The 27239-nt window shown below is 47.2% G+C and overlaps 1 protein-coding gene across 1 annotated transcript in view; it reads right to left on the bottom strand.

Annotated features, from left to right (window-relative positions):
• LOC126292034 (hexosaminidase D-like) overlaps nt 1-27239 on the bottom strand; it is a 363487-nt gene that overhangs the window by 117611 nt on the left and 218637 nt on the right. The window contains exons 3-4 of the mRNA XM_049985827.1: nt 18938-19205; nt 10208-10402 (exon numbers count right to left, since the gene is read on the bottom strand). Of these exons, the coding sequence (XP_049841784.1) occupies nt 10208-10402; nt 18938-19159 (417 nt within the window). The 5' untranslated portion in view covers nt 19160-19205. The remainder of the gene's footprint in view (nt 1-10207; nt 10403-18937; nt 19206-27239) is intronic.

The raw sequence follows: 27239 nt of genomic DNA, 5'->3' as shown, positions 1-27239 counted from the left end.
TGGCGATCGTGCAGTCTAAGGAAGCCATGGTGCCCGTCGTTCTTGGGAGGGAAGACTCTCACGTTCTTCGCAACATGTGGTTGAGCACTGTCCTCCTGAAATACGATGTTTGTAGTTGGCTGTAACAGGGGCAATGCGTCCGGTTCTAAAACTTCCCTGATCTTGCTGTTGCTGTTTATACTGGTCACAGTACATAGGAGACGACATCACATGCTACAGCCAATGGCACCCCAATCGACACTCTTGGCGTTTGTCTACCATGCCACTCAACAGTGTATTCTGCCCGACTGCACCCCCCACAGTGGCGTCCAACACTTATAGGGCCATCGTTGTAGAACAAGCTGGAGGTTGACTCATCTGTAGAAACTACATTTTCCCACTCAGTACAGCCGTGACAATATCCACGTGTGCACTGCAGCCTGAGGCATCGGTGGTTTCCAGTCAGTAGAAACTGATGCAAAGGCACGATACATGTCACCATTCTTGTCCTAAGTAGCCGACCTCCAAACTCCAGCCGCCGACGCAGCCATGTCCACACCTGTTACAGTGCTCCAACACTGTGTGTCAAGCTGTTCTGTCCGTTGCGCCTACGCAGACAAGATGGCTATTATCCAACGCCGTAGTCACACTGTGTGCTCCAGTACCCGCTCTAAAGCGTGCACGACCCTCTTCCATCCACACGTTTCACACATGCATGTCACAGCAGCATGACACGTACGAGCCGCGATGCCATAATACGACAAACATGTTTCCAGGAAACCGGTCACTCTGCCCTGTTCTGACTAAAGGGCAAGCTGACACGGAGCGCTCTGATGTCGACCGACGGGGCGTCCTTGCACTTACCGGCACGTTTCCGCTCCGTTTGATGGCTCCGCAGCGACTACAATTACGGATCCAGGCAGGCAAGAGAACGCTGGCGGATGTGATGTCTGCGTAAGCAGAAGAAACTAACGATCAAAGACCGAAAACAATTTATTGGACTGTTCAATTAACCGAAACAAATTCTCCAAGTATAACACCAACACAAAACAGTGATCCATCTTCGAATCACAACTACATACAAGAATAAGATAGAAAACAACTGAAATAATTTCCTACTAGAATCCGCCAGACTTCTCCAATATACCAAGCCTAATCCAGAGATCAGCAAGAAGATCCAAGCTGGGCTGTCGGGGCGGCAACTATCCACGTCTGCTGGCGGTCGATGAACTGCCGATGTGCGGCCGAGCGCCGGCCTTTATAGCGCTTCGGCGGATGAGTACCTCGGAACTATTTTCCGTCATGTGGTTTGACGTGTGAAAATAGTTCTGGGATCTGCAGCGACCTCTTCCTTATGTTTATGTGGGCTGGTAGTTGCCCCTGGTGGCCGCTGGTGTCTTTGCTGTGGTGTTGTTGTTGTGGTTGTTGCTGTGGCCGTTCATCAATATTGCCTGTCGGTTGTGTAGTGTTTCGGTGTGCCTGCGAGGCGGGCAACCTTCAGCTGCAGGCTGTCAGTTTGGTTGCTGATACTCTAGGCACCGTGATTTGTGGAGAAGGCCACAGCTGTGGACCTACGTACAAGGCGTCCGTCTGCAGTCTTAATCACGTATTATTGTTACAGTGTTCGACACGTCCCCCCATTTTCAACTGATTCCGACCATTTCTTTCGGGTCTATACAAGCTCTACAACTTTACTTGTGCTGTATTTTTTTATCTCGAGCTCGACACTTTATTGTGAAAAACTTACAAAAAATTTACGATTCAAAGTATTGGCCATCGTTGGCCACTGCTTTCTCCTAGCTTTAGGGCACCATACGAATCGCGCAGTGTATAAACTTGGCATCTTTTGAGGGGAACCATTAACCGATCTAGTTTTGCACTTGTTCATATGACCGCAAGTGCTACTCAAGTAGGTCGTGTGTCATAGATAGAGAAAGGTGGCAGTTTGAGGGAGGAATGTCCGGAGAATACAGCGGGTGGGGTATAACTTCCCATTTCTACGTTTGCAGGTATATTTTGGCGGGTTTTGCGACTTGGGGTCGAGCACTTCATGCTGCAAAATCACCTTTCAATGTCTGTCGCTGTACTGTAGCCGTTTGTCTTTCGGTGCTCGGCTCAAACACACCAACTGTGATTGTTCCCGTCGGCTATAGTAGCATCGAAAGCTTTCTCTCTTTCACAACCATGTCAATCTTCAACGTCAAAATTACCATTCTTGCAGCGCGGAAACCATTTTCTGAGAAGTTCTGTCACTAACATGCGCCTCATCATAGGTGTTACCCAGCTTTTTATGAGCCTCAGCCGCAGGTTTCTTCATATCAGAGCATAAAATTAAAACCACCCACAGATGACGAGAAATGGGTTAATAAGTTGACGTATTCAGTCGATAATAGCTTTATGATGCAATCAAAAATTGACTGATATTTTGATGTCTATATGTTCTCAAATGTCTAAGCTTACTGTATGACACTTACGACTAACGACTTGCAATACTATTTTTCCACTACTGCCGTCTATTGCGAAACGGTGGAGGCAAAGTTGTAGACCTTAAATAATTTTCATAAACATATACACACATTATAAAAATGGATGTATGCGTATATACACTGAAGATCCAAAGAAACTGGTACGTCTGCCTAATATCGTTAATGGGCCCCGCGAGCATGCAGAAGTGCCGCAACACGACGTGGCACGGACTCGACTACTGTCTGAAGTAGTGCTGGAGGGAACTGACACCATGAATCCTGAAGCGCTCTCCATAAATCCGTAAAAGTACGAGGCGGTGAAGATTTCTGAACAGCACGTTGCAAGCCATCCCAAATATGCTCAATAATGTTCATATCTGGTGAGTTTGGTGGCCATCAGGAAAGTTTAAATTCAGAAGAATGTTCCTGGAGCTACCCTAGCCATTCTGGACGTTTGGGGTGTCGCACTGCCTACTGGAATTGTCCAAGTCTATCGGAATGCGCAATGGACAGCATGAATGCAGGTGATTATGGCTCTGAGCAGTATGGGACTTAACATCTGAGGTCATCAGTCCCCTACAAGTCCTTAAACCTAACTAATCTAAAAACATCACACACACCCATGCCCGAGGCAGGATTCGAACCTGCGACCGTAGCAGTCTCACGGTTCCGGACTGAAGCGCGTAGAACCGCTCGGCCACAGCGGCCGGTGCAGGTGATTAGACAGGATGCTTACCTACGTGTAATCTGTCAGAGTGGTATCTAGACGTATCAGGGCACCCATATCACTCGAACTGCACACACTCCACACGACTACAGAGCCTCAATCAGCTTGAACAGTTCCCTGCTAACCTGCAGGGTCCACGGATTCACGAGGCTGTGTCCATATCTGTACATGTCCATCCGCTCGATACAATTTGAAAAATGTCCGACCAGACAGCATGTTTCCAGTCGTCAACAATCCAGTGTCGGTGTTGTTGGACCCAGGAGAGGCGTAAATCTCTGTGTCGTGCAGTAATCAAGGGTGCACAAAAGCCCATATCGTGATACTTCGTTGAATCGTTCGCACGATGACAATTATTGATGGTCCAGCGTACAAATCTGTAGAAATTCGCGGAAGGGCTGCACTTCTGTCATGCTGAACGATTCTCTTGAGTCATCGTTGGTCCCAGGATCTTTTTCCGGCCCCATCGATGTCGGAGATTTGATGTTTCACCGGAATCTCGATATCCACGGTACACTCGTGAAATAGTCGAACGGGAAAATCTCCAATTGATCGCTACCTCGGAGATGCTGTATCCCATCGCTCGTCCAACGTCTATAACACTACGTTCAGACTCACTTAGATCTTGAAAACGCGCTATACGCTTGTTGTGTTATATAGGCGTTGCCGACCGCGACTCCGTATTCTGCCTGTTTCCATATATCTGTATTTGAATACGCATGCATATACCGGTTTCTTTGGCGCTTCAGTGTATATTTATTTGTGTATGTATGTGTGTTCCACATCTTCTGCGAAACCACTGGACCGCTTTCAACCAATCACTTGCTGTCTCGAAAAAATCGCTGTGGGGCTGAGAGCCTCCTATCCATCAAAAAGGTCGGGTAGGGGCGAAAAGGGAGTGTACCCCACGATGGGCGAATATCGAGAGTTTTTTTTATCCAATAATTGCGAAAAAGAGCACTAAGAGACTTCCAACAAACTTGAAACATACTCCCAACTCTTTATGAAAGTTTTTCTCGTTGACAACCGCTACAAAATGATGAAAAGAAAAAAGGTTTATAGCTTACCACATTTTTGCTGATCATGCAGTAAAACTGCCGCATCAGGCATAAAATTTTAATTTATTACTTCTTTACTACTAACGGTATTCGTAAAACATTTCGCAGACAGTGTCGCCTTACGCCGCTGGGTGTACCTACGAAACTGTTTCCTGGTACAACACCAAGTTCAGGAGACATGATATCATAAACATTGAGCTTCTTAAAGACGGAACTGAAGCGTGAAATTCGCTAGAGATAGTGATAAAGTGTTGAAATCCATTGCATGTGTGTCAAATATATGTTACCTGTGCTTCAGTGGGCCAAGTCACTGCCGAACATCTCCTCATGAAGACCTGGATCGATGTCAGCCTAAGTTGGAACACCTACTGCTTACACTGAGACGACAAAAGTCATGGAACACCTCCTAGTATCGTGTCGTACCTCCTTTTGCCCTGCGTGGTGCAGCATCTCAACGTGGCATGGACTCGACAAGTCGTTGGGAAATACTGAGAAATACTGAGCAATGCTGGGTCTGTAGCAGTCCATAACTGCGAGTGAGCTGCCGGTGCAGGATTTTGTGCAGGAATTAACCTCTCGATTATGCCCCATAAATGTTCGATGGGAGTCCTGTCGGAGGATGTGGGTGGCCAAATTGTTCGCCCGAAATGTCCAGAATATTTTTCAAATCAGTCGCGAATAACTGTAGCCCAGTGATATGGCGCATTTTCATCTATAGAAATTCCATCGTTGTTTGAGAATATGACATCCAAGAATGGCTAAAAAATGGTCTCCTGATAGCCGAACATAAGCATTTCCAGTCAATCATTGGTTCAGTTGGACCAGAGGACCGAACAGGCTCCATGTAAAGGAAGCCCACACCACGATGGAGCCAAAGCGTGCTATTTCCAGTCAATCGTTGGTTCAGTTGGACCAGAGGACCGAACAGGCTCCATGTAAAGGAAGCCCACACCACGATGGAGCCAAAGCGTGCTATTTCCAGTCAATCATTGGTTCAGTTGGACCAGAGGACCGAACAGGCTCCATGTAAAGAAAGCCCACACCACGATGGAGCCAAAGCGTGCTATTTCCAGTCAATCATTGATTCAGTTGGGCCAGAGGACCGAACAGGCTCCATGTAAAGGAAGCCCACACCACGATGGAGCCAAAGCGTGCTATTTCCAGTCAATCATTAGTTCAGTTGGACCAGAGGACCGAACAGGCTCCATTTAAAGGAAGCCCACACCACGATGGAGCCAAAGCGTGCTATTTCCAGTCAATCATTGATTCAGTTGGGCCAGAGGACCGAACAGGCTCCATGTAAAGGAAGCCCACACCACGATGGAGCCAAAGCGTGCTATTTCCAGTCAATCATTGGTTCAGTTGGACCAGAGGACCGAACAGGCTCCATGTAAAGGAAGCCCACACCACGATGGAGCCAAAGCGTGCTATTTCCAGTCAATCATTAGTTCAGTTGGACCAGAGGACCGAACAGGCTCCATTTAAAGGAAGCCCACACCACGATGGAGCCAAAGCGTGCTATTTCCAGTCAATCATTGATTCAGTTGGACCAGAGGACCGAACAGGCTCCATGTAAAGGAAGCCCACACCACGATGGAGCCAAAGCGTGCTATTTCCAGTCAATCATTGGTCCAGTTGGACCAGAGGACCGAACAGGCTCCATGTAAAGGAAGCCCACACCACGATGGAGCCAAAGCGTGCTATTTCCAGTCAATCATTGATTCAGTTGGACCAGAGGACCGAACAGGCTCCATGTAAAGGAAGCCCACACCACGATGGAGCCAAAGCGTGCTCTGTTGACAACTTGGGTTCATGCATTCGTGGGGTCTGCGCCGCACTCGATCCATACCATGAGCTCTTACCAACTGAAATTCGTTCTCATCTGACGAGGCCAAGGTTTCCCAGTCGACTAGGGTCCAGCCGATATGGTCAAGAGCCCAGGAGAGGCGCTGCAAACGATCTGCTGTTATCAAAGGTGGTTTCGTCGGTCGTCTACTTCCACAGCCCATTAACGCCAAATATCGCTGCACTGTCCTGACGGTTATTTCACGCAGTGTTGATTGGCTATACGCAAACGCTGGTGTACTGGGTGATTAACTGAAGGCCTTCAGCCACTGCGTTGTCCATGGTGAGAGGTAATGCTTGAAATTTCGTGTTTTCGGTACACTCTGGCTCTTGAAATATTGAATTTGCTAGCGATTTCTGAAACAGAATGTCGGAAGCGTCTAGCTCCTATTCCGCGTTCAAAGCTTGTTAATTCCCGTCTTGCGGCCATAATCACGTCGCAAACCTTTTCACGCGAATACTCTGAGCCCAAATGCAACGCCCTTTTATACCTTGTGTACGCATACTCAGCGGCCTTGCCTCAGTGGTAACACCGGTTCCGTCAGACCACGGAAGTTAAGCGCTGTCGGGCTGGTCTAGCACTTGGATGGGTGACCATTCGGTCTGCCGAGAGTTGTTGGCAAGAGGAGTGCACTCAGCCCTTGTGAGGCAACCTGAGGAGCTACTTGATTGAGAAGTAGCGGCTCCGGTCCGCTAAGTCCATAACTGGATCCAGTGACGCCTGCAGGACGAGGATGACACGGCGGCCGGTCGGTACCGTTGGGGGCTTCATGGCCTGTTCGGTCAGAGTTTGGTTTTTTTTTTTTTTTTTTTTTTTTTTTTTGTACGCAGTACTACCGCCATCTACATACGCCCAAATCGCTGTGGCATGACTTTTGCCACGCCAAGTGTGCTGTCTCGAAAGGTATACTGCTGGTGTAAGAACCAACAACCACCTGTTGGGGTAGAGATTATAGCGTGGAGAGGTAACGAGGGGAGGAAGAGTCAGAGAGATTGACGAGGGGACGCCACGACGTTGGGATGACGGATTTACTTCAGACTTTATACACCGCGCAAGCAGTAAAGTGTGTAAGTATGCTGTTCGGGTTTTTATGTTGCTAACGCCATGTAGCGCTCTATATGAAAATCACGGACTGTGTTGTGTGCTGTCTGTGACTGGTTTGCATTGTTGGAATTTGCTATTGTAGTATTGGGCAGTTGGTTGTTAACAGCGCGTTGCGATGCGCAGTTGGAGGTGAGCCGCCAGCACTGGTGGATGTGGGGAGAGAGATGGCAGAATTTTAAGAGCGGACAATCTGGACGTGTGTGCGCCAGAAAGAGTAAAATTGTAATATATCACGAACTGATATATATAATGACTTTTGAACACTATTAAGGTAAATACATTGTTTGTCCTCTATCAAAATCTTTCATTTGCTAAAGTGCTCGCTGTATTGTAGTAGTTCGAGTAATGAAGATTTTTCTCAGTTAAGTGATTCAAGAAAGGTATAGGTTATTGTTAGTCAGGTCCATTCTTTTCTGGGAATTTTTGAAAGTCAGATTGCGTTGCGCTAAAAATATTGTGTGTCAGATTAGTGTTGATCAGAATAAGTAAAGAGAGAAATGTCTGAGCACGTACAGTTCTGCTCAACTGTTTGAAAATCAAATAACGTAGAGGTTTCTCAGCACAGTCATTCATTAATTTTTTTAAGGGTGCGTTTCAAGTGCAGTACTCTAGTAATTCCGAGAAAAATCACAAGAGAAGTTTTACGTTTCTATTATGTCACTGATGTATCTGTGCGAAGGTACCAACTACAATAAGTCACTGTGGTCAAATGGTTAGCGTATGCAATTTCCAACGCAGTACTGGGTGAGTCGGCGGTTCGAATCGCGTTCACACTAACTTTTGAATCTAAATGTATGTTATTTTAAGTTATATGACACTTTAGATGTAATATAATGGAAAAGAAAGCACATACATTTTCATGAAGTTGTAGTGAATTTTGTATATTATTTGGGTATTTACTATTTCTAATTAAATTTTCAGAAAGGAAAGACAAGGTTGGATAGCACAAGTCAAATCTCGATTAATAATGATGCGACTGACGTTATTTGCAGTCAGTAATATAGCAATTCACAGTGTGCCACAGCCCACGACTAACGTACAATTACTCGTCGGATGAGGTGTCGACATCACTTGTCGCATGATGGTATTTGTCTTATAGACATGGAACACATAAATTGAAACTTTATACAAATATACCTGGTTTTTTCCCCATTATATTACTTCTCAAATGTCGTATAGAGTAAATAGTGTGAACAGTGATGATGAACAGTGATGATGACAAAAAAGAGCAATAGTTAAGATTGAGCGGCAGTCGAACCAAAGCCCTCTTACGACGCTCGAACGCTAATCACTTGACCACTATGAATTCTAACGTCTTTTCCCTGCACACAGATACGTAAGCCAGGTAACAAACGCGTAAAACTTGTCTTGCGATTGTTTTGGAATTGCCTCCTTACTACACTACTGGCCATTAAAGTTCCTACACCACGAAGATAACGTGCTACAGACGCGAAATTTAACCGACAGGAAGAACATGCTGTGGTATGCAAATGATTAGCTTTTCAGAGCATTCACACAAGATTGGCGCCGGTGGCGACACCTACAACGTGCTGACATGAGGGAGTTTCCAACCGATTTCTCATACACAAACAGCAGCTGACAGGCGTTGTCTGGTGAAACGTTGCTGTGATCCCTCGTATAAGGAGGTCGGATTCTAGCCTATCGCGATTGCGTTTTATCGTATCGCGACACTGCTACTCGCGTTGGTCGATATGCAATGAGTGTTAGCATAATATGGAATCTGTGGGTTCATGAGGGTAATAAGTAACGTCGTGCTCGACCCCAACGGCCTCATATCACTAGCAGTCGAGATGACAGGCATCTTATCCGCATGGCTGTAACGGATCGTGCAGCCACGTCTCGAGCCCTGAGTCAACGTTTGCAAGACAACAACATTTACACGAAGAATTCGACGACGTTTGCAGCAGCATGGACTATCAGCTCGGAGACCATGGTTGCGGTTACCCTTGACGCTGCATCACAGACAGGAGCGCCTGCGATGGTGTACTCAGCGACGAACCTGGGTGCACCAATGGCAAAACGTCACTTTTTCGGATGAATCCAGGTTCTGTTTACAGCATCATGATGATCGCATCCGTGATTCGCGACATCGCGATGAACGCACGTTGGAAGCGTGTATTTGTCACCGCCATACTGGGGTATCACCCGGCGTGATGGTCTGGTGTGCCATTGGTTACACGTCTCGGTCACCTCTTGTTCGCATTGACGGCACTTTGAACTGTGGACGTTACATTTCGCGTGTGTTACGACCCGTGGCTCTACCCTTCATTCGATCCCTGCGAAAGCCTACATTTCAGCAGGATAATGCACGACCGCATGTTGCAGGTCCTGTACGGGTCTTTCTGGATACAGAAAATGTTCGACGGCTGCCCTGTCCAGCACATTCTCCAGATCTCTCACCAATTGAAAACGTCTGGGCGAGCAACTGGCTCGTCACAATACGCCAGTCACTACTCTTGATGAACTGCGGTATCGTGTTGAAGCTGCATGGGCAGCTGTAACTGTACACGGCATCCAACTTCTGTTTGACTCAATGCCCAGGCGTATCAAGGCCGTTATTCCGGTCAGAGGTGGTTGTTCTGGGTACTTATTTCTCAGGATCTATGCACCCTAATTGCGTGGAAATCTAATAACATGTCAGTTCTAGTACAATATATTTGTCCAATGAATACCCGTTTATCATCTGCATTTCTTCTTGGTGTAACAATTGCAATGGCCAGTAGTGTACTTAGAAGAGGTGAGGAGTTGACAGAAGGTGAGAATGAGATTTGGAGAGGGAAGAAGGAAACGGAGGATCGGGGAAGGAGCAGATGGACCGTGAGGAGGGGAGCAGTTGGACAGAGACAAATGGGAACATGAGTTGGATAGTGAGGTAAAGGAGCAGATTGACAGACAGATAGGTGGGAAAAGGAGGTTTACTAATTGAGGACTGGAATTAACACCTACGCGGGCAGCGTTGCGTACGCACTCAGCTGTCGGACAGTGAACTGGTGGTAGGTGTGAGGCTCACCTGCTGGACGGAGTAGGCATCGTGCGCAGACAGGTTGGCGAGCTCCCCCCAGTAGGGGAAGGCGTCCTCGTACTCGACGAGCAGCGCCGTGGCGCCGGCGTCGGCCGCCAGCGCCAGCGTCGCCCGCAGGAAGGGCGCCAGCGGCGGCGCGCCCTTCAGGTCCAGGTGCAGCACGCGCTCCAGCCGGCCCGAGCCCTGCGGCAGTCAGGGCTCAGCGTCGCGTCTGCCTGGAGGGCTTCCGTGAAGCGTTACTCTACTCGTCACACAACGTAGATAGCACAACTCAGTCAAGTCTGAAATGGATGGACAGACGCGAGTGACAGAAATGAAGCCGCGAGGCCTCGGTTAACTCACTGGGTGAGACTACTTGCCACGAAAAGGTCACCTCCCACCTCGGAGTCTCAGTAATGTCTTTTGCTAACCGTCCCTATGGTAACGTCTGTTAGGTCGCAAAGATGATGTTCAACCACGCCTAGAACGTTAATACCGCGGTTCGATCGCGTCCGACTTTGCGACAGGAAGAGCTCTCAACAAGGGAAGTGTCGAGGCGTCTCGGAGTGAACCAAAGCGATGTTGTTCGAACATGGAGGAGATACAGAGAGACAGGAACTGTCGATGACATGCCTCGGTCAGGCAAGGGCTGCTACCTCAATGGATGACATCTGTCTACGGGTTGCGGCTCCGAGGAACTCTGACAGCAACGAAACCGTGATTAATAATGCCTTTCGTGCAGCCAGATAAGGCGGTGAAATGAAATGAAATGTCGTGTGGCGAGAGCCTCCCGGCGGGTACACCTGATCGCCACTTCCGTGACTTACGCGTCGATGAGGATGAAATAAGGATGATCAAGACGACACAAACACCCAGTCCCTGAGCGGAGAATATCTCCAACCCAGCCGGGAATCGAACCTTGGCCCCCCGGCATGAGAAGCCAGAGAACTGTCCACTCGGCTACGGTAGGCGAACAGATACTGCGGTACAGTGAAACTGTAATGTTGTGCAAGTTACGTAAGTAAAACGTAAACGTTTGTCTCCTCAGAACTGTGTATCACCGAAAGTTATTGATCGACTGCTTTAAAACACACATTGCATTCTAATTCGGCGTTTAAAATATAGCCTGTAATATATGTATACGCAACTTCCAGATTTTCTGTAACAACATTTGCCTATTATCAGATTTATGTAAATTTGTGCAGTATACATATTTAAAAAATTGGTAAATAAAAGCACGTGCGGATACTGATGGAACGTTGTGTCAAAATTCCAAAGCAACCGGTGAAAAACTTAAGATTCGTGGTTCGGAACACCTACATTTTCTTTCCTAGAGGTATATAGCATCTGTGCAACTAACTGAGGGCAGGTTGTTTAATGGTTCAAATGACTCTGAGCACTATGGGACTCAACTTCCATGATGACTGGATGTTCTGTGATGTCCTTAGGTTAGTTAGGTTTAAGTAGTTCTAAGTTCTAGGGGACTGATGACCATAGGTGTTAAGTTCTCAGAGCCATTTGAACCATTTTTGACTCAACTTCGGAGGTCATTAGTCCCCTAGAACTTAGAACTAGTTAAACGTAACTAACCCTGCCCGAGGCAGGATTCGAACCTGCCACCGTAGCGTTCTCGCGATTCCAGACTGCAGCGTCTAGAACCGCACGGCCACTTCGGCCGGCCAGGTTGTTTATTCCAGCACGCACTTCGCTTCTTTTATATGGGAAGTATCGTCAGTGGCCTGTAATACATGTTTCCTTTTTTATACATACAATAAACGTATTATGTGGTAGCTATAATATGCTGCTATGTTACATATATTTTGTAATGTCAACATATCGTCCGGTGTTACTTACGATTTCCAGCACCGTTAACTCGTAACCAAGGGAAAGATGGAAACAGAAAAAATGACGAGCTACATTTTCTGTATAAGTACAAACCTATATGATCGGTTCTTCAAAATCACGTATCTCCGAAAATTCTTCCTTGCTTGCTTTCAAATTTTGACGCAACTTTGTATTCGAATACTCAACTGTTATACATACCTACAGGAACGCCACCTGGTTTACATTTAATATATATGTAATGACAGGGGAAACGATATAAAAAGGTTAATGTTGCTTTGTTCAAAATAGTTAATCACCGAAAGTTCTTGACCGACTGCTTTGTAATTATTTGGTTCATACGTGTGATTTTATTCACTTATTTTTTTAAAATATAATTAATTCATAATATCAGATATATTTAACAGTGGGGAAACGTTACAAAATATACATATAGCAAAAACGTTTTGCATCACCCCGGTTCCAAGAACTCCGGAAGACAGACGTTGGCTGTGGATATTGCATCACAGACACAGTCCCTTTGACTATTCAGAGATGTCACTAAAACCACCCAAAGATGTAAACAACCATGCATAAGCAGCGGCTATTAGACGGAGGGGTTCCGACAGCCTACCAGTTCCAGTCATGTCACCAAGAAGGAGGTACACGGCTCGTGTTGTCTGTAGCTCAACCATGCGTAGAATATCAATATCGCGGTTCGATCGCATTCACATTGTCACTTTGTGCTAGGAAGGGCTCTCAGCAAGGGTAGTGTCCAAGTGTCTCGAAGTGAACTAAATCGATGTTGTTCGGACATCGAGGAGAGACAGAGAGATGGGAACTATCGATGACATGCCTCGGTCAGGCCGCCCAAGGGCTACTACAGCAGTGGATGACCGCTGCTTACGGGTTATGGCTCGGAGGAACCCTGACAGCAACGCCACCATGTTGAAGAATGCTTTTCGTGCAGCCACAGGTCGTCGTGTTACGACTCAAACGATGACACAAATAGGCTGCATGATGCGCAACTTCACTCCCGACGTCCATGTCGAGGTCCAAGCTTATAACCACGACACCATAGAGCACGTTGCAGATGCGCCCAACAATATGCGATATGGGCCGCTCAGGATTGCCATCACGTTCTCTTCACGGATGAGTGTCGCATATGCCTTCAACCAGACAGTCGTCGGCGACGTGTTTGTAGGCAACCCGGTCAGGCTGAACACCTTAGACACACTGTCTAGCTAGTGCAGCAAGGTGGAGGTTCCCTGCTGTTTTGGGGTGGCATTATGTGGGGCCGACGTACGCCGCTGGTGGTCCTGGATGGCGCCGTAACGGCTGTAAGATACGTGAATGCCATCCTCCGACCGATAGTGCAACCATATCGGCGGCATGTTGGCGAGGCATTCGACATCATGGATGACAAATCGCACCGCCTTCGTGCACATCTTGTGAATGACTTCCTTCAGAATAACGACATCGCTCGACTAGAGTGGCCAGCATGTTCTCCAGACATGAACCCTATCGAACATGCCTGGGATAGATTGAAAAGGGCTGTTTACCGACGACGTAGCCGACCAACCACTCTGAGGGATCTACTCCGAATCGCCGTTGAGGAGTGGGACAATCTGGAACAACAGTGCCTGGATGAACTTGTGGATAGTATGCCACGACGAATACAGGCATGCATCAATGCAGGATTACGTGCTACTGGGTATTAGACGTACCTGAGTTTACAGCAGTCTGGACCACCACCTGTGAAGGTGTCGCTGTATGGCGGTACAACATGCAATGTGTGGTTTTCATAAGCAATAAAAAGGGCGGAAATGGGGTCATGCAAAACTTTTTCTGGTGTATGTGGAAACTAATGCTCTTACGGTGGTATTTTATTCACCAGTAGTCAGTGAATATGACTGGATCTTCTGGCGGGAAATAATTTGGAAGTGACTAACTAAAACTGGATACAGAGTAGGTGACAGCAATCAAGATAAGAATTTTGAGTGTTTGAGCACTTCTGAGGAAAACAATACCCGTAAAGTGAAATTTAAATTTGAATATGTAATACGTGAGAAACATTTGATAACGTACATTCGACATAAAGTGCTGCAGTATAATTTGTGGTTCGTAGCGTCGCGTTAATTATTATTGTCAGCGTTTTGCTTCGACTGGAACGTGGAATAACACTGCCAAAAAAATGGCAATAACAAGGAGGAGTTGTGCGACGTAAACGGAAGTTTGTAGGCGTGTTTCTACATCCGAAGGCCGATGTCTACCCAACTCTCTCGCCAGTCGCGTAAGAGTGTCGTTAATAGAGCCACTGTGATTTTGCGCACGATGTTTGGCTTAAATGCGCATTGTAATGTTCATGAGCGTTATTTGCCTCTAACATTGAATGTGGTGAGCTCATGTTGGTCATCAATGCCTTTAAGGGGACAAAGACGCCATTATGAACACCTCGCTCAGTTTGAAATAGGTTGTGTAATAGCTGGACGTTCCTTTCGTGTTACTGCAGAAAGATTTAGCAGGAATAAAGCTACTGTACACAAGTGCTCATGGGAATGTCCAGTTAAAAGAAGAACAGACTCCAGACGGGTACGCTGCACTAACGACATGGAAGACCATCATGATCGGTGTATGACTCTGGTGCTTCATCCTGCTTCTGCAGTAGCAATTTGGGCAGCAGTTGGCACCACCTTGACAGAAGGAACTGTTACAAATTTGTCACTTCAAGGATAGCTCCTAACTGGACGCCCTGTAGTGTGTATTCAACTGGTCCCAAACCACCGCCATTTATGACTTCGGCGACGACAAACGAGAGCTCATTGGAGGGCGCGGTTGCAGGTCTGTAGTGTTTTCTGACGAAAGCTCGTACCGCTTCGGTCCCAGTGAACGTAGCGTCTTGGTTAGAAGGAGACCAGTTGAAGGCATGCAACCAAACTGTGCGTGCTATAGGAACTGGACCTACGGTACAGCTGAAGCTAGTCTAGGGTGCTTACGACAGTAGGAGCTCTCTGGTTATCCCGTGCACTTTGACTGCAACTTTGCACGTGAGTCTCGTGACTCAATTTGTTGTGCTGCCAATCTTGAACAGCTGTCCAGGAGGTGTTTTGCAACAGTTTAACACTCGCCGACATACCACTGTTGAAATCCAACACGCTCTACCGAGTGTGTTGCCGTAGCCTGCTCGATCAACACATCTGTCTCCAGTGGAGCATATACGTACATTATCCCACCAGTGTACATCTTGGGCCTGTTGCCCTTCCGTTAGTTGAAACTACGACTTTTCTGGGGCTCATGTTCGATAGGAAATTCTCTTGGCTCTCCCATGTGTCTTACCTGGCAGCCCGCTGTACGTGGTCCCTCAGTCTACTACGTGTCCTCACTGGTACTTCCTGGGGTGTCGATCCAACAACTTTCCTCTGTTTGCACTGGTTCCTCGTCATTTTGAAACTCGATACTGGTGCTTTGTTTATGCTTCTGCACGCCCATCCGTCTTACGCCGCCGCTACACTATCCACCATCGTATCATCCGTTTGGCCACTGGCACCTTCTACACCAGGCTAGCTGAGAGTCTGTATGCTGAAGCTGCCGTATGCTGAAGCTACCACTGTACTACCGTCATGACCTTCTCCTCAGTAGGTATGCATGCCGTTTGTCTGCCACGCATGGTCACACGTCCTATGCCTCTTTGATGATTCCTTTGACCGTCAGTATGGTGCTCGAGCCCTCTTCTCTGTTACCTCCTGGAGTCCGCTTTCGCCATTTAGTACGGCCGCGTAACTCCACACTACCTGCAACTTTCCCAGTCGGTGTGAACCCTTCACTACCTTGGCTTCGTGAAGCGGCCCATGTTAACCTTGGCCTTCATTCGCTTCCTAAGGACGCTACTCCAGCCTCGATCTATCGCCTACAGTTTCACGACCTTCGCGTGGAACTTGTGTATACACTGATGGCTCTCGGACAGACCGTGGGGTTGGATGTGCCTTCGTCATTGCGACCCGTGTCTTTCGATATCGGCTTCCAGCACATTCCTCTGTATTTACAACCGAGCTTTTCGCCTTGTATGAGGCCACAGAGTACATCCAGCGACACAGCCTTTCCAATTGTGTCCCCTGCTCATTCAGCGCCTTCCAAAGTCTCTGTGTGCTGTACACTGCCCACCCCTTAGTGCAGCAGGTTCAGGAGAATTGTCACTTGCGCGCTGTTGGTGGAGCCAGTGTGATGTTTCTGTGGGCTCCTGCTCATGTCGGTCTGCCAGAAAACGAGGCTGCTGACGCTACTGCCAAGGCTGCAGTCCTCCTACCTCAGCCCATGAGTACCTATATTTCCTCCGATGATCTCTGCGTTGCCGTCTGTCAGGAGGTGGTGTCCCTTTGGCATCGCCAATGGTCCTCCCTTCGCGGGAATAAGCCTCTCCCAGCGCCTTGGACTACCTCCTCTCGGCCTTCCCGCCGGGAAGGGGCACTGCCTTTTTAGCCGTTGTCATTTGCTCTGTGGCTCTACTCCACCACTTTGTCCACCTTGCGCATAAATTTTAACTGGCCGCCACTTCCTCCTGGAATGCCATTTTTCTAACCATTTACGTTCCAGCTTAGCTTTGCCGCATGATTTATCAGCCGTTTTAGTGAATGACGCGCGGGCTCTCGACCGCAATTTGCCGGCCGCGGTGGTCTCGCTGTTAAGGCGCTCAGTCCGGAACCTCGTGACTGCTACGGTTGCAGGTTCGAATCCTGCCTCGGGTATGGATGTGTGTGATGTCCTGAGGTTAGTTAGGTTTAAGTAGCTCTGTTCTAGGGGACTGATGACCACAGATGTTATGTCCCATAGTCCTCAGAGCCATCTGAACATTTTTTTTAATCGTAATTTACTTTTTATCCGCCGCAGCAATACGGCGAAGGGCATCGAATTTTTAGTTTTCGACCTCCAATACAGTATGGTGCTTTTTTAGTACTTTTTCCACGTGCTTATTTTTAGCCGTCTCCAATTGTGTCCATTGGGACTGACGCATAGTTGGTTGACTCCATTCTGTGTTCGTTTTCTCTAGTGTTGACCCGGGCGCGTACGACCCCAGCTGTTTTTTGTGCCCTAAAGCAAAGCAAAACAAAACAAAACAAACGACAACTCGAGCGTGTGCAGGAACAGCATTAACCGTCACCGTGTGGACCGATCAGCTGCGTGGAACTGCATCCTCGAAACTGACATGCGGCGCCTGTACAACAAAATGCATACCCGTCTGCGTGCTTGCATTCAGCATTCTGGCACTTACAGCGGTTATTAGTGTACCAGCATTTGACATTAGGAATGACTACTCTCGAGCTTACATTATCCTGTGATCTTGAAATGTTTCCTAGACAAATGTATTCCAGAAATTTCATTACTCTATATTAACTACACTACTGGCCATTAAAATTGCTACACCACGAAGATGACGTGCTACAGACGCGAAATTTATCCGACGGGAAGAAGATTCTTTAATATACAAATTATTAGCTTTTCAGAGCATTCCCACAAGGTTGGCGCCGGTGGCGACACCTACAACGTGCTGACACGAGGAAAGTTTACAACCGATTTCTCATACACAAATAGCATTAGACCGGCGTTGCCTGGTGAAACGTTGTTGTGATGCTTCGTGTACGGAGGGGAAATGCGTAGCATCACGTTTCCGACATTGATAAGGATCGGATTGTAGGATATTCCGATTGCGGTTTATCATATCGCAACATTGCTGCTCGAGTCGGTCGAGATCCAATGACTGTTAGCCGAATATGGAATCCGTGGGTTCAGGAGGGTAATACGGAACGCCGTGCTGGATCCCAACGGCCTCATATCACTAGTAGTCAAGATGATAGGCATCTTATGTAATGGCTGTAATGGATCGTGTAGCCACGTCTCGATCCCTGAGTCAACAGATGGGGGCGTTTGCAAGACAACAACCATCTGCATGAACAGTTCGACGAGGTTTGCAGCAGCATGGACTATCAGCTCGGAGACCATGGCTCCGGTTACCGTTGCCACTGTATCACAGACAGGAGCGCCTGCGATGGTATACTCAACGATGAACCTGCGTGCACGAATGGCGACATTTTTTCGGATAAATACAGGTTCTGTTTACAGCATCATGATGGTCGCATCCGTGTTTGGCGACATCGCGGTGAACGCACACTGGAAGCGTGTATTCGTCATCGCCATACTGGCGTGTCACCCGGCGTGATGGTATGGGGTGCCATTGGTTACACATCTCGGTCGCCTGTTGTTCGCAGTGACGGCACTTTGAACAGTGGACGTTACATTTAAGATGTGTTGCGACTCGTGGCTCCACCCTTCTTTCCATCCCTGCAAAACCCTACATTTCAGCAGGATAATGCACGTCCGCATGTTGCAACTCCTGTACGGGCCTTTTTGGATACAGAAAATGTTCGACTGCTGCCCTGGGCAGCACATTCTCCAGATCTCTCACCAATTGAAAACGTCTCGTCAGTGGTGGCCGAGCAACTGGCTCGTCGCAATACGCCAGCCACTACTCTTGATGAAGTGTGATATGGTGTTGAAACTGCATGGGCAGCTGTACCTGTACACGCCATCCAAGCTCTGTTTGACTCAATGCCCAGGCGTATCAAAGCCGTTATTACGCCCAGAAGTGGTTGTTCTGGGTACTGATTTCTCAGCATCTATGAACCCAAATTGCGTGAAAATGTAATCAATGTCAGTTCTAGTATGATATATTTGTCCAATGAATGCCCGTTTATCATTTGCATTTCTTGTTGGTGTAGCAATTTTTATGGCCAGTAGTGTATATCTTGGTGTTGGGATTTTCTCCCGTCGGTGTATTTGGCATAGATTTGTAACAGTTCGAGTAGTGGAACAGGAAGTGGAGAGGGCAGCGAGTGAGGGGGCGGCGGTCGCCGGGCCGGGCCGTACCTGCGGACGCAGAGGCGGCCTGGCGCGCTCCAGCACGAGGTCGTCGTGGAGCCCGGGGGGCGGCGGAGGCGGCAGACGCGGAGGCGGCGGCGGAGGCGGCCGCGGGGGCGGCGTCGGGGGCGGGCCCAGCAGCGCGGCCAGCAGCGCGCCCGACGCCAGCGCCGCGACGCCCAGCGCCGCCAGGCAGACGCATGCGCAGAGCACGGTGCGGCGTCGAGCCATCACCCAGCGGCCGGCGAGCAACACCTTCGGCCGGCGGCCGGCGTCGCTGCAACAGCCGGTTTTCAACTGTACCGCTTTGTTTCATCTACACTTTCACCTGGCCTTCAAAACCGCTTATAATACCCGGTTTATGAATTAACCCATTTTCGGTTTCTTACCAATCCCAAAGAAAGCAGGTGTTGACAGATGTGAAAATTACCGAACAATCAGTTTAATAAGCCATAGCTGCAAAATGCTAACACGAATTCTTTACAGACGAATGGAAAAACTAGTAGAAGCCGACCTCGGGGAAGATCAGTTTGGTTTCCGTAGAAATACTGGAAGACGTGAGGCAATACTGACCTTACAACTTATCTTAGGAGAAAGATTAAGGAAAGGCAAACCTGTGTTTCTAGCACTTCTAGACTTAGAGAAAGCTTTTGACAATGTTGACTAGAATACTCTCTTTCAGATTCTAAAGGTGGCAGGGGTAAAGTACAGGGAGTGAAAGGCTATTTACAATTTGTACAGAAACCAGGTGGCAGTTATAAGAGTCGAGGGGCATGAAAGGTAAGCAGTGGTTGGGAAGGGAGTGAGACAGGGTTGTAGCCTCACCCCGATGTTATTCAATCTGTATATGGAGCAAGCAGTAAAGGAAACAAAAGAAAAATTCGGTATTAAAATCAATGGAGAAGAAATAAAAGCTTTGAGGTTCGCCGATAACACTGTAATTCTGTCAGAGACAGCAAAGGACCTGGTAGGGCAGTTGAATGGAATAGACAATGTCTTGAGAGGAGTATATAAGATGAACATCAACAAAAGCAAAACGAGGATAATGGAACGTAGTCGAATTAAGCCATGTCTCCGCAATATCCTTTCTTTCAGGAGTGCTAGTTCTGCAAGGTTCGCAGGAGAGCTTCTGTAAAGTTTGGAAGGTAGGAGACGAGGTACTGGCAGAAGTAAAGCTGTGAGTACCGGGCGAGAGTCGTGCTTCGGTAGCCTAGATGGTAGAGCACTTGCCTGCGAAAGGCAAAGGTCCCGAGTTCGAGTCTCGGTCGGGCTCACAGTTTTATTCTGCCAGGAAGTTTCATTTCAGCGCACATTCCGCTGCAGAGTGAAAATCTCATTCTCGAAACATCCCCCAGGCTGTGGCTAAGCCATGTCTCCGCAATATCCTTTCTTTCAGAAATGCTAGTTCTGCAAGGTTCACAGGAGTGCTTCTGTAAAGTTTGGAAGGTAGGAGACGAGGTAATGGCAGAAGTAAAGCTGTGAGTACCGGGAGTGAGTCGCGCTTCGGTAGCTCAGATGGTAGAGCACTTGCCTGTGAAAGGCGAAGGTCCCGCGTTCGAGACTCGGTCGGGCACACAGTTTTAATCTGCCAAGAAGTTTCATTTCAGCGCACACTCCGCTGCAGAGTGAAAATCTCATTCTGGAAACATCCCCCAGGCTGTGGCTAAGCCATGTCTCCATGGTCGCAGGAGAGCTTCTGTAAAGTTTGAAAGGTAGGAGACGAGGTACTGGCAGAAGTAAAGCTGTGTGTACTGGGCGTGAGTCGTGCTTCGGTAGCTCAGATGGTAGAGCACTTGCCCGCGAATGGCAAAGGTTCCGAGTTCGAGTCTCGGTCGGGCACACAGTTTTAATCTGCCAGGAAGTTTCAAAGCAACATCTCTAAACTAAGTGTTCAGGGCATTCTCCAGAATCCCCTAGACTTAGAAGGACTTAAACCTTACTAACGTAAGGACATCAAATACCCAAGCACGATTCAGGATTCGAACCTGCGACCGTAGCGGTCGCGCGGTTCCAGACTGAAGCGCCTAGAACCGCTTGGCCACACAGGCCGGCACAGCACTGCAGTACGTCGACATTATTCTTCGCGCCGTTTTGTTGCACTTGAAGGCAAGCCGTCCTGTACTTACATTTCAGCAAGATAACGCTCGCCCGCACACGGCGAAAGTTTCTACTGTTTGTCTCCATGCTTTCAAAACCCTGTCTTGGTCAAAAAGGTAGCCGGATCTCTCCACAGTTGTGAACCTTTGGAGCATTACGGGCAGGGCTCTGTCCAGCTCGGGATTTTGACGATCTAATGCGCCATTATTACAGAATTTGGCGCGAAATGCCTGAGGAGGAAATCCAATAATTCTGTCAATGAATAGGAAGCTGAATAGTTGCTTGCATAAGGGCCAGAGGTGGACCAGCGCGTTATTCACTTCCTCAATTTGTGAAGCCCTTTGACTTGCTCAATCAATGAAGCCGTTTCTCTTGAATAAATCATCCAGATGTTCTGAAATTGTAATCATTTGTTTCTCTGTACTTCACCAAAGAAGACGAAGTAAATATTCCTGAATTCCTATCAAGAACAACTGCCAAGATAAGAAACATGGAAGTAGATATCCTCGGTGTAACAAAGCAGCTCAAATCACTTAATAAAGGCAAGGCCTCCGCCCCAGATTGTATACCAGTCAGGTTCCTCTCACAGTATACTGATACAATAACTCCATATTTGGCCATTATATACAACTACTCGCTCACAGAAAGATCCCTACCTAAAGACTGGAAAATTGCTCAAGTCACACCAATACCCAAAAAGGGAAGTAGGAGTAATCCGCTGAATTACAAGCCTATATAACGAACTTCGATTTGCAGTGTGGATTTGAAACATATACTGTATTCGAACATTATGAAGTACCTCGAAGGAAACGATTTATTGACACATATCACGGTTTCAGAAAATACCGGTCTTGTGAAACACAACTAGCTTTTTATACACGTGAAGTAATAAGTGGTATCGACAGGGGATGTCAAATTGATTCCATATTTTTAGATTTCCAGAAGGCTTTCGACACAGTTCCTCACAAGCGTCTTCTAATCAAACTGCGTGCCTACGGAGTACCGCCTCAGTTGTGCGACTAGATTCGTGATTTCCTGTGAGAATGGTCACAGTTCGTAGCAATAGACGGAAATTCATCGAGTGAAACAGAAGTAATATCCGGCGTTCCCCAAGGAAGTGTTGTAGGCCCTCTATTGTTCTTGATCTACACTCCTGGAAATGGAAAAAAGAACACATTGACACCGGTGTGTCAGACCCACCATACTTGCTCCGGACACTGCGACAGGGCTGTACAAGCAATGATCACACGCACGGCACAGCGGACACACCAGGAACCGCGGTGTAGGCCTTCGAATGGCGCTAGCTGCGCAGCATTTGTGCACCGCCGCCATCAGTGTCAGCCAGTTTGCCGTGGCATACGGAGCTCCATCGCAGTCTTTAACACTGGTAGCATGCCGCGACAGCGTGGACGTGAACCGTATGTGCAGTTGACGGACTTTGAGCGAGGGCGTATAGTGGGCATGCGGGAGGCTGGGTGGACGTACCGCCGAATTGCTCAACACGTGGGGAGTGAGGTCTCCACAGTACATCGATGTTGTCGCCAGTGGTCGGCGGAAGGTGCACGTGCCCGTCGACCTGGGACCGAACCGCAGCGACGCACGGATGCACGCCAAGACCGTAGGATCCTACGCAGTGCCGTAGGGGACCGCACCGCCACTTCCCAGCAAATTAGGGACAGTGTTGCTCCTGGGGTATCGGCGAGGACCATTCGCAACCGTCTCGATGAAGCTGGGCTACGGTCCCGCACACCGTTAGGCCGTCTTCCGCTTACGCCCCAACATCGTGCAGCCCGCCTCCAGTGGTGTCGCGACAGGCGTGAATGGCGCCGTGTAGGTGAGCATACGACCGAGGCACACAGGGCTAACACCCGGCATCATGGTGTGGGGAGCGATCTCCTACACTGGCCGTACACCTCTGGTGATCGTCGAGGGGACACTGAATAGTGCACGGTACATCCAAACCGTCATCGAACCCATCGTTCTACCATTCCTAGACCGGCAAGGGAACTTGCTGTTCCAACAGGACAATGCACGTCCGCATGTATCCCGTGCCAGCCAACGTGCTCTAGAAGGTGTAAGTCAACTACCCTGGCCAGCAAGATCTCCGGATCTGTCCCCCATTGAGCATGTTTGGGACTGGATGAAGCGTCGTCTCACGCGGTCTGCACGTCCAGCACGAACGCTGGTCCAACTGAGGCGCCAGGTGGAAATGGCATGGCAAGCCGTTCCATAGGACTACATCCAGCATCTCTACGATCGTCTCCATGGGAGAATAGCAGCCTGTATTGCTGCGAAAGGTGGATATACACTGTACTAGTGCCGACATTGTGCATGCTCTGTTGCCTGTGTCTATGTGCCTGTGGTTCTGTCAGTGTGATCATGTGATGCATCTGACCCCAGGAATGTGTCAATAATGTTCCCCTTCCTGGGACAATGAATTCACGGTGTTCTTATTTCAATTTCCAGGAGAGTATATTTACGACATAAGAGACACTCTGAGTAGCGGTATTAGATTGTTTGCACATGATGCTGTCATTTGCCGTCTTGTAAAGTCATCAGATGACCAAAACGGCTTGCAAAATGATTTAGATAAGATATCTGTTTGGTGCGAGAAGTGCAATTGATCCTGAATAAAGAAAAGTGTGAAGTTATTCTTATGAGCACTAAAAGAAATCCGCTAAATTTCCATTACGCGGTAAGACACAAATCTGAAGGCTCTAAATTCAACTAAGTACTTAGGGATTACAAATGCGAATTGGAACGCTCATACAGATAATATTGTGGGTAGAGCAAACCAAAAAATGCGATTCATTGGCAACACACTTAGAAGGTACAACACGTCTACTAAAGACACTGCTTACACCACGCTTGTCCGCCCTGTTCTGGAGTATTGCTGTGCGGTGTGGGAACCGCATCAGGTGGGACTGACGGATGTCATCAAAAAAGTATAAAGAAGGGCAGCTCGTTTTGTATTATCGTGAAATAGGGAAGATAGTGTCACATACATGATACGTGAATTGGATTGGCAATCATTAAAACAATGGCGTTTTTCGTTGCGACGGATTCGTCTCATGAAATTTCAATCTCCAGTTTTCACCTCCGATTGCGAAAACAGTCTGTTCGCACCCACCTACATAGGGAGAAATGATCATCACGATAAAATAAGAGAAATCAAGGCTGGCACAGAAAAATTTAATTGCTCGTTTTTCCCGCGTGTCGTTCGAGAGTGGAACGGTAGAGAGACAGCTTGAAGGTGGTTCACTGAACCCTCTGCCAGGCACTTTATTGTGAATAGCAGAGTAATCACGTAGATGTTGATGTAAATCACATCTTCCGATTTTCGCCCCATTGGGACAATTCCTTTGTGGTGCATCGTTTCTTTTTTTTCTTAGAGAGTATAAATGGTGTCTCTTCTTAAGAACATGTCCGAAAGAACAGAAATTTTGCAATCTACTGACCGCACAAATACTTATCCACTGGTTTTCAATCACGTTAGCCGCATCTGGACATTGAAATGGATCAGTCGTAACAGGTGAAAACTTGTACTGGAATCCGGATCTGCAGCGAGCGGCCTCGCTGATCTGAATACACTTCTTATCGGACCTAAATTCCCAGCCGACCTGTTGCGTTGTATGGGAACCGCTCGCGTTAACCTGCAGATCCGGATTTCAGTTCCGGCCGGCACAAGTTTTCACCTGTTACGATTGATTCATGTCAGTGTGTTCAAATGCGACATTGAAAACCTTCAAATGGGCATACCTTTCAAACGACGTTAGACCATGAACACTGACAGCATAGTTTTCGTCTGGGCGACATGAGCGCATGGGGACGGCAGTATCAAGGTAAAAAAATAAGTTACAATTTTAATTATGTTTATTAGAATATTCAGTACTAAGATGGGTTTCAGATTTGCACCTGTTACAAAAGGTAACAACCTGATTAGATAATTTATAGCTGCACTGTGAGTAAACGCTTTGGCGTTTGTCTTATAACATTCACAACAATATCTACGCACTTCATGCCCATTCACTCCCTTTGTTTCCAGCTAGTGTTTGCTTCTTCTTCTATCGAAGCTATTTGGAGTTCCTTCATTTGAATGCCGTGTTAGGATATCTGCCAACTGTTTACGAAATATTGTGATTGACGTTTTCCTTACCGCCACGTGGTGATATACATATCACTTCGATAACGGCGGTGTTAAAAAAAATTCGATACTATTTTACTGTGATTTTCAAAAGACTGCTAGCGCACTCATCTGTTCAGTAAGGTCAATACCAACTTTTCCGTTATTATATCTAGTAGCAATATTTGGCTTTTGGTAATTACTTTTTTTTGCTACTCACGTTTTCAATTTCATTAGAATGTTTGTTGAAAGGAACCAAAACGTCTCTTCTGCCTTTCCATTTCAGGATCGTAATACCTTGACTATTCTCTTTTGGTAAGAAGTCGCCGCGTTTCAATTTGGACATTACAATTTCTTCCGGAATTCCTTTGCGATTTATGGGTGAATACCACCCAAAGCTGTGGCATTTTCTTCGTCAGATACTAGGCCTTAAATTCGAAAACTGTAGGACTATCTCAGTCTGGAATCGCGCGACCGCTGCGGTCGCAGGTTCGAATCCTGCCTTGGGCGTGGATGTGTGTGATGTCCTTAAGTTAGTTAGGTTTAAGCAGTTCTACGTTCTAGGGGACTGATGACCTCAGAAGTTAAGTCCCATAGTACTCAGAGCCATCTGAACTATTTTTGTAGCAGTATCAATTATCACAGCACAGTTTAAACATTCTAATGTCATACCTATGTCCCTTTTGTTTTGAAGTATTACCTGAATATAATTAGTGCTCACAATGGTATTTGATACTCGTCGCTACATAGTAGTTCGGCAGGATCATAATACTTTTAAAATATTTTTTCAGTACGTCGATGATGAACTGAACTTTTAGAGACGATCTGACGTACCAACTTTTGTATTGTCTGCGAAACGCGTCGTTCTCATCACAAATTCGAAACGATCTCTGTTCTCTGACTATCGCGGGAATGTTTGAATAAGCACTGGATCCTGAGAACAATACAAATCTATTCATGGAAGTTTCACCAATCCTATCAACAAAATCAGTCCAAACAACCGCTTTATTTTATCCTCGTTTGTTGGTACCCATTCATTCAAACCTGCGTATAGCCTAACTCCTCCTTTTTTCACTCATGTGTTCGAACATTTAACATGTGACAAAATGCCCATAAAATTTTTGCGATTTTGTTACACTGTTGCACATTTTCAGGACTCATTTTCGTACTGCGGGCACTCATGAAATGGAAGATGTTCGGCTGGTTGCCTCGAGGATTAAACCGCGTACTTTGATCAATTATTGAACGAATTATCACTTTCGGATTTGCTACAAAAGGCAAAAAAACCTTTTTAAATAATCGCTGTGAAACTTGTCACTCCTTGAACAACTGTCGCTTTCTGTAACTGGGCGTCCTTTGGAGGTTTTCTTCTTACCATACAGCGCCCGTTTCTCCACCAACTCAACAACCGCCAACTGGTGCACTTATATTTCACTATACGGCTCGGCTACAGCGCCCAAGAGAATTTTTTGTATGGTAACGCCTGTCTGCTAGGTGGCAAACAATACACGGTCGTCGGGTGGGTTGCCGCTAGGGCAGGGGCAGCATCAAGCTCCCGTTTGTACGCTAACTAAAGATACGTCAAGTGGTCGCCATCACGTGGGGCTACAGCCTCAACAGAAACACCTGTAAAATCAGCTTCGGGCTGAATGTGTTAAACTAAATATAGCTTTGTGTTACCCGGAATCATCTGTACGGTGTCAGTTTGTGGCCATATCTGTAAACTGTAAGCTGACTCATTCCTCTTCACTACGTTATTGGGTGCAATATCACACATGAAACCTCATGCGAAATAAAACAGCTATTTACTTCCAATCCGCAGGTGTCATTGTCCCAAAAACTGAGACACTACTGTGAATGAATGTTAAAGTGTCATTTGTAATCGCAGCAGCAGACACAGGTTCTTCCTTCAGGTGTCTTGGCCGCTTTATACTAAGATGACAAAAGTCATAGGATACCTCCTAATAACGTGCCGGACCTCCTTTCGTCCGGCGTAGTGCAAGCAGCTCAACGTGGAATCGACTCATCAAGTCTAAGGAAGTCCCCTGGAGAAATACTCAGTCATGCTGTCAGTATAGCCAACCATAATTG

This window comes from Schistocerca gregaria, chromosome 9 (assembly GCF_023897955.1).
Source record: "Schistocerca gregaria isolate iqSchGreg1 chromosome 9, iqSchGreg1.2, whole genome shotgun sequence".
In the NCBI taxonomy this organism is placed as follows: domain Eukaryota; kingdom Metazoa; phylum Arthropoda; class Insecta; order Orthoptera; family Acrididae; genus Schistocerca; species Schistocerca gregaria.
Note: the sequence above shows the minus strand (reverse complement) of the source record. Positions and strands in the feature narration are given on the sequence as shown.